The 8,478-nt window shown below is 37.1% G+C and overlaps 1 protein-coding gene across 1 annotated transcript; it reads left to right on the top strand.

Annotated features, from left to right (window-relative positions):
• Window positions 1-455: 455 nt before the first annotated feature.
• On the top strand, window positions 456-1,749 carry LOC21394326 (mitogen-activated protein kinase kinase kinase 17). The gene has a single exon (XM_024163822.1). It carries the CDS (start codon window positions 544-546, stop codon window positions 1,627-1,629), a length of 1,086 nt encoding a protein of 361 aa, XP_024019590.1. The 5' UTR covers window positions 456-543; the 3' UTR covers window positions 1,630-1,749.
• The last annotated feature ends 6,729 nt before the right edge of the window (window positions 1,750-8,478 follow it).

Genomic DNA, 8,478 nt, shown 5'->3' with positions numbered 1-8,478 from the left:
TCAGAGTAGGATTAGCATGTGAATCTTGTGGGATAATCACTATCTGAACAGTTAAGCACTTTTTATATAAAACACAAGAAATTGGGATATAAAAAGATTTTTTTTTTTTTTTTTTGGCTCAGATATAAAAAGATTCTTTTAATCCAACCTGAAATCAGTTTAATTAAAAAAATAATATATGGGTATTTTTGTAAATTCGACATCAGAAAGCAACAAAATACTCCTCTCAATGAAGAAACTATTTTTAGCTTCTTAATATTTTTAAAAAATGAGGTGGAAATCTGACCGAAAAGATCGACCATATCAAACACGTTTCAGTTAATTTTTGAGCCAAATTAGAAAGTCGTCCAAGTGCAAAATATCCCTTGCCAATCACGTGCTTTTTTTTTTATAGCTAACCCTATAGAATAACAAGAATTCCCACTCACCAAATGTTTCCTCCTCTTCTTCCTATATAAAAGCCCTTTGACGCAGGGCTGCTCTGCTTTTCATCACACACAGCAAACCAAACCAAAACAAACTTTCTTCTTTCTCTCCATACTAATGGAGTGGATTCGCGGAGAAGAAATCGGCCATGGAAGCTTCGCCACAATCAGCAAAGCAACACCCACAAAATCATCTTCTCAATTCCCTCCACTAATGGCTGTCAAATCCTCCGAAGCTTGTTGTTCAGCTTCGTTGAAGAACGAGAAGCGAGTGCTTGATACGATCGGACTTTGCCCGCAAATCATTCGATGTTTCGGCGAAGAACAGAGCGTCGAAAAAGGCGAGGAGTTCCACAATCTTTTAATGGAGTACGCCTCGGGAGGAAGCTTGGCAGACAGAGTCAAGAGCCAGGGCGGTCGTTTGTCGGAATTGGAAATTCGCCGCCACACGAAATCGATACTAAAAGGGCTTTCATTCATTCACTCGAAAGGGTTCGTCCACTGCGATATTAAGCTTCAGAACATCCTTGTTTTCCACGACGGAGCCGCCAAGATCGCCGACTTCGGGCTCGCGAAAGAGACGGCGACGAAACGCAACAAGTGTGAGATAAGAGGAACTCCTCTGTACATGTCGCCGGAGTCGGTAAACGACAACGTTTATGAATCGCCGTGCGACGTTTGGGCTCTCGGGTGCGCGATGGCGGAGATGGCGACGGGGAAGCCGGTGTGGGACCACAAGGCGGGGGCGAGTGTTTGGCCGTTGTTGATCAGAATCGGCGGAGAAGAAGAGCCCCCAATTCCATCGGAGTTTTCCGAGGAAGGGAAGGATTTTCTCAGAAAGTGTTTCGTTAAAGATCCGGCGAAGAGATGGACGGCTGAGATGCTTCTAAACCACGCGTTTGTTGTTTCTGAGTATGATGAAGATTTTGATGAGACTGTTCTATCAAAGGAATCCAATTCTCCATCACCTTCTCCAAGATGTCCTTTCGATTTCCCCGAATGGGTTTCGGCTTCGGAGCCGGAGTTTTCGCCGGCATTCGAATACGTTTTCTCATCGACAACTCGTTTCCCTTCATCGGACGATGGAATTCGGAATCTGGTGACCGACGAGGCATTGAATTGGTCGTTTTCCGATAGTTGGGTCACAGTGAGGGATTACAACATCCTGCTGATTTTTATATTTTTTTTTCTTTGTAAATATTAGTACTAGGACAGACAGATTTTTTTCTTCTGTTAGTCTGATCTGAATCAAGTTTATTGATGATATTTCTTTGTACATAACATTTTTGATCGAGGTATAATATTATCTGAGGTATTTTTTCCAGCGAATTTTGAAAAAAAAAAAAATTATGGGTTGATATTTATTTTTCTCGAGCGTTTTCATGGTGTGCTATTTGCTATTTATTCTTTGCTTGACAACGACGGCTTTTGATGTTAACTTGTTTGGACCCAAAAAGTGGGTGAAGAGCCCCCTTGAACTGAAACTTGTACATATTCCTTTCAATTTGGTTCTTGGAATTGTGTCTTTCAACGGGTAAAAGTTTTGGGCTTAGACGCCTTTCTGATGCGAAATTCGTGATCCCATATTCAAAGTACTTAGCAGCAGACTTTTATTTACTGTTTACTTATTTATTTATTTATTGTTTTTTTTTCCCTGAGGTTTGTTTTACTATTGTTTTTGATTATTCACCCTTTTGTGCTTATATATTCGTTATTTTGTCCTAAACCAATCATTTGCACAGTCAATGAAGCAGTCATTCATGACTAATACGCACGTAAAAGACAGTTTTAAAAGTAACAAAAAGTTGACCCCAGTGGTCGTATTTCTATGAAAAATAATCTAGAACATCAATCTTTCTCCGTGTTTGATTGAGGATCGATGAGTTTCCATTGATAGTTATAGACTTCATAATGAGTGGAAATTAATAGGATCTTGGGTACATTCCCATGAAATTTTTCTACTCAGTCACGACATGTTTCCACGATTAGCTGGGAAAAAAAAAAGTTATTTTTCCATGATAGTAAGTTAGCAATAACATCATTTTATTTCTGCATTTCTTGAAACTGAATTTCCCTTTCTTTCTTCCCATAAAAAAAAAATCCTTTTTTTTAAGGGTAGAATTTCACTTTCAATCAATACAAAGTGGTCTCTGTATGTCGTTTATTTACACGAGGCAAAACGAGATATCGTTTAGTTGAAATTTATTTATAGGAGTATAGACGACATGTCGTGTATCAGCAATGGCTGAAAAGCAAGTTGTATAGGTTTATCGTGACTTAAATTGCGAAATATCAATGTTGCTTCCATCGATCTTTTATCATTGAGTGTTTTGTGACATGTCGTATTCCTTGTGCCGCATATGTTTGTTTATTCTTCAAGTGAAATTCGAAATGTGGTTGTTGCAAAATTCGACAAAACGGCATACTTTTTCACCGTTATGAAAAAGCGACATGTAGTTATTACTTGCAAAAGAAATGACAGTATGAACGCTATGCATGTCGTCCTAGATGAATTGAAATTTAGCAAAACGACACTAAAGATAGACGTTCATTTTTCGTATCATATTATTATTATTATTATTATTATTATTATTATTATTATTATTATTATTATTATTACTACTACTACTACTACTACTACTATTATTATTATTATTATTACTATTATAACTACTATTATTATTATTATTATTACTATTATTTATTTTATTTTTTTTAAAAGAACGGGAAAACAACCTCTTCCTTCGTTTGTTGTTTTTAGTTTTTAAGGATGACAATATTTCTTATGAGGACGGACTCCACCCCAATCGGGTGGGGATGGGAAACAATTATCGGGATGAGATGAGGACGAAAATAAAATTTAGTCCTCGATTCGTGATGGGGTGGGGCCGGGGAATTACTCCCCACCCCACGTCCGCCCCAATATAAATATATCATAATGCTTTGTCAGTATTCAAGTTTTTTGAACTATGATACTTGGAAAGAAATAGCGTGCAACTATGCAATGAAGATTGAAGTTGTTAGGAATAGAGAAGGAAAGATAATTTACATTTATGTTTTGATGCTTTTAAATTTTTTTCACTTATTCGTTAGTTATTACTTTTGGATTCAATTTGCAATATCTTAAGAATTGATTTTTTTATGGAACTTTTGATTTTGATCTAAACTTATAATGAATTTCAATTCTATTTTTATTTTAAGTTGCTAAAATTTTGAAATACATAGTGTTATATGATAGAGAATGAGGTGGGTGTTGACGGTGATTTCTCGTCAACAAAAACCGGCCGGGTTACCTATTGGTTTCCCTTTGGATTACCGGCCTATGTGTTGAATATGTGTGCAAATTTATTGTTTGGGGTGTATAATGTGTATAGTTTGAGATGTGCACAAATAAAGAAGACAATGAATTTTATAGTTGTTCACTCTGTAAAATTAGAGCTACATCCACTGTGGTTGTATATTTCTTTTTGAGGGGATTATAATTTACATCAATTGTTATCTCTCACTCTCTTTTTTCTCTTCTTGGATTTGAACCCCCTCTTCATAGGGGGTCTCCCTTCTTTTATATTGGGCTTCCTTCGCTGGGTGGGTTTCCCTCGTGGCAGAAGCACTCAAGTGCTCTCCCTTTTTAGGCCCAGACGTAGCCCACTAATCAGCACTGTTCACTCAGCCAATTAGTCTTCTATTACGGCTCTGTGCGTCCCTGTAACACTCTCCTGTCCCCTGTGGGGCGGTTTAAGATCTCGCAATTAATGCCTACAGACGTCCCCCACTTTTGTACGCAACTTGCCACGTCCTCCAGAGAACGTTCCCCTCATCGCCAGTGATGTTTAGCCCAAGCGTCCTTCTTGGTGGTTGGTTCTACGGTCGAGGGATCTTTGTGCCTTAAGCTCGACGGCACGATCTGTCGACGCCAGAAGGAATCATTGCCCTGCGTTTGGACTTCGTGCTTAGGCTCTTTAGAGCTGTAGACGTCGAGGGTTGTTGCTTGATGGGGAGTAGTTTAGGCCACGTGTCACTTTATCGTTCATCCAGGTGTCCGTCACATTTTCCCACACAACAGTGGGTATGGGAAAAGCTCTTCCAATGAGAGACCCTCGACTCTGGCCCCTTCCTTAAATAGGGATGGAAACTGAAATATGAATAATTTATTACTTTTGGATTCAGTTTACAATATGTTAAGAATTAATTTTTTATGGAACTTTTGATTTTGATATAAACTTATAATGAATTTCAATTCTATTTTTATTTTAAGTTGCTAAAATTTTAAAATGCATAGTGTTATATAATGAAGAATGAGGTGGGTATGAGAAAAACTCTTCTAATGAGAGACCCTCGACTCTGCCCCCTCTTTAAATAGGGATGGAGACTGAAATAGGAATAATTTAACATGGCGAGTATAGGGATGAGAAATTATCCTCCGCCCCCACCCCGCCCCATTACCATCCCTAGTTGTTTTTTAATCTGGGTTGGGTATTTGACTCTATACCTTGTCTCAAGATGGACGTTGACTTTGCCTTTTGAGTGGAGATTATATGTTGATTTTCTGGAGAGAATCATAGAATACATATCCCATATATCTTAAAACTTGCCTTCTAATCTGTTAGGGCAATCATCAAACGAGCCGTTCGCCTGTTGAGCCATGCCTGTCTACTTACCCAAATAAAACATGAGAAAGTATATTGAATTCAACTAGTCAGCGTTATAAAGAAGAGAAAAATGTATAGGTGTATTGTCTCACTTAGAAAATGAACGGGAATTTAAAATGGTTTATAGATATGGGGGACCTTATGATACGAACCCCGCCAACAATGTGACGGAACCCATAGCCAAATATGGGATTTCGATTCAAGCTTTTCAAGAATTGATGGAAACCGCGACCCGTTGCTTAGCAAAGCAAGAACCTTGGTATGGTGAAAGACGCCACAAACGAGTATGGAAAATCTGTTTGATAAGTCAAGTTTGAACGCCACAAGGGAACCTTGATAAGCTCGGAATAGTTTCGTCAAGAACTCAAGAAGAATATCTCACAATGTGAATAAAACATTAAAACTTATTTTATTAATCCGAATTTCAGCCTTAAATAGCCGAAAATGTGACGACCCTGCTCAGCGGCCGTCACTGTCGCTGAATTTTAACTTGTACTTAATGTAATTTTCTTAGAATTTGTGGAACATTTTTTTTAAAGTCTTATAGTAACATATACTATGAATTGCTTTCTTGATCGAAACATTCAAACCTTAATATATATATGATTATCAAAACATGTAGATATATCTAAATGTATATACCTACTCTTTTAAACCCTGCTTACTAATATCCATAATCCACAAAACAATTTAACTTATAGTTTCAGAATAATAATTAGTAAAACTATTTGTAACATAAAATTGATTGCGGAAATATTTGCAAGCGGTATCCATTTCTCGATCTCCACATCGTTCATCCACTCGCCGTCAGTCCATCAGGCATTATATGCCGGTTGCTTACCTACAGTATAAACATTCTATAATGAGCTTTCGCTCAGCAAGTAGAAACTATCTCTCGCAAAAATAACTGTAAGTTCACATGAATAAATATGCATGAACTGATTATGCTTAATTATGATGTCTTATCATAGTCTTATTATCTTATCTTATCTTTTTTACTGATGGGCCCGAGTGCTCGTACGACTTGCACGCAATCATCGGGACGTGAGGGTTTGCAAGGTCCCTAACGACACCGTGATTATAAACTGAACTGAATGCCTCCCTCTCAGAGGACATTATTATTATTTTTTTCTTTATTCTCCCTTGGGAGCCTGAGTTACCTCCCACTCAGAGGCTGGTACGGCACTCAACTGAGTTTTTCTTATAAGTTCCTCTTGACTTATTAAGGTGTATGCAATACGACATAACGTAGCATATTATAACATGGAATGTACTCAAACACATATTTTTCATGTGAAATGCTTAAGTCTATGCAGTATGACCTAGCATAGCATACATACTTTAACTGTACTCAAACACATATAATTCATGTGTACTGTTTATTTTAAAAATCTATTTATACTGTAGGCGAGATTCCTACTTACTTGATTTATAGAGCTGGAATTCACTTTTCACCAAACAACCTAGCCTCTTACTTGCTTACTTCTGAAAATGAACACCCATTAAGAGTGTGAGATTAACTGTCGTTTGCTATTCTATGTTAGCAACTTATGAAGGAAAATCTAACCTTTTCCTTAAGGCATGTATTCCTCTCATTTACTAATGGATAGTAAGGATCAATTTATTAAATCCTCAAAATCTTATTTTTCTTAATTGCCATTAACATCTAATTGCCTAGATTGAAAATCAATTACCCAATCTAGTAATTTATCCTCCATAATCTACCTCATTGGACTTGTTATGCCATTAAGGCCCAATTCGGCCTTGAACTTATTCACGGCGTTCTAACTCTTAGGTCGTTGAAATTTAAACTCAAATGGCGTCTCTTGAATGAATGCGAGTGTTGGACCTACATACAATCTTCGGAATCCTAAGGTCCTAACGTATTGGTCTCGTTGGCCCGTCAGGATGATTTGCTCGATAAACCATTAAATTCTTTAAAAGAAAGTATTTTTCTTGAAAACTTTCTTTACAAATACTTTTGTTAAAACGAGGTTTAATACCATAGTATTTTGCTGAAATCACACCTCGGGTTCTTTGATAATTTTTTGTTAAAAACCAACATTGTGTCAGTTTCGTTTTGTTAAACCGTGCAGTTTCTGAAATCTGCATTTTACTGTACCTTAGAGCCAGATTTCAAAATTTTGTTCTTCGCGGCAATCCTTCGACTCGTCGAGATCTAAAATTGTTGTTTTTGGTGAAAGTTGAAATTCAGCCTCTAGAGGCCTCATTTGGCTGAAAACCGTGGTTGCTTTTTTTTCTTTACCTAGAATGCTGCAGCATTTTTTAAATGCTGTAGGAATTGCTGCAGCATTTTTTTTCTTTTTCTCCCAAGATTGTGTTGGACATCCTGTCTGTTTTTGTAAAATGGCTTCAAACCTACTTTTAGAGTTAAAATTGGGTTTTGTCATAGTCACAGAAAATGTTCAAAACATTAAGAACTAGAAGTTCAAGCTTAGAAATATTGAAAAAACTCACTCTAGGATCCTCATTTTCCGGTTCAAAGTAACCAGAAAATTTTTCCTCCAACCCAAAATAAGCAACTTAAACCAAGTATAAACATACCACATATTGCTAATCAAACTAACCTCAAAACTCACAAAACCAACATAAAACTCACACACCCTTATTACAACTTATCTCCTTAAGAATCACAAATTACATCCCTAAATTCAAGCTTAAAGTTGGCTAGAAAATAATGGAGAAGAGTTTGAGAACTTACCCTTGAAGAACTCTCTCTCTTGAAAACCCTTGAACTCTTCTAAGATTTGTTAATGGCTTAGAACTAGAAGAGTATAAGGAAATTTGAGAGGAATATTTCTACATTTCAAACTTTACTAACACATGAGAAAGAGAGGATTTAGAGTTTATACCCTTGGAGAAATGCTTGACTAGACTCCTCCTAGAATCCTTTGATCTCCTTCTTCTTCCTCTATTGCTTGCTAGTGGTTTAAGGTTAGGAGAATGAGAGAAAATTTTTGAGAGAGTATGAGTGTGATGTGTGTGGCCGGTTTTGGGGTGGAGAGAAAATGAGAGGGGTAAAAATGAGGCCTAGCTTATGATGGTTCCTTTTATAGACAAGTTGGTGATCATTTATTTAACCTCAATTCACTTCATTAATCAACCAAATTTTTGGTTCAAATCCCCTAAGTCATGGCCGGTTCTAGGTGGAGAAAAGGAGTAAATATGCCATGATTTCCCCTTCAACTACTACTATCACATCACCTTACCATGAAATCATTCAACACACTCAACTAGCCATGTTTTGCTCTAATTTCACTATGCATGGCCGCCCAAGTGGAGAGAGAGAGAGAAAAATATAACCTAGCCCCTTGTACTTTTGGCCACTCACTCAAGTTTTCCCTTAAAACTGATCAAAATTATACTGGTTGTAATTTTCTCAT

Source organism: Morus notabilis, unplaced genomic scaffold (assembly GCF_000414095.1).
Source record: "Morus notabilis unplaced genomic scaffold, ASM41409v2 Scaffold803, whole genome shotgun sequence".
Lineage (NCBI taxonomy): Eukaryota > Viridiplantae > Streptophyta > Magnoliopsida > Rosales > Moraceae > Morus > Morus notabilis.
Note: the sequence above shows the minus strand (reverse complement) of the source record. Positions and strands in the feature narration are given on the sequence as shown.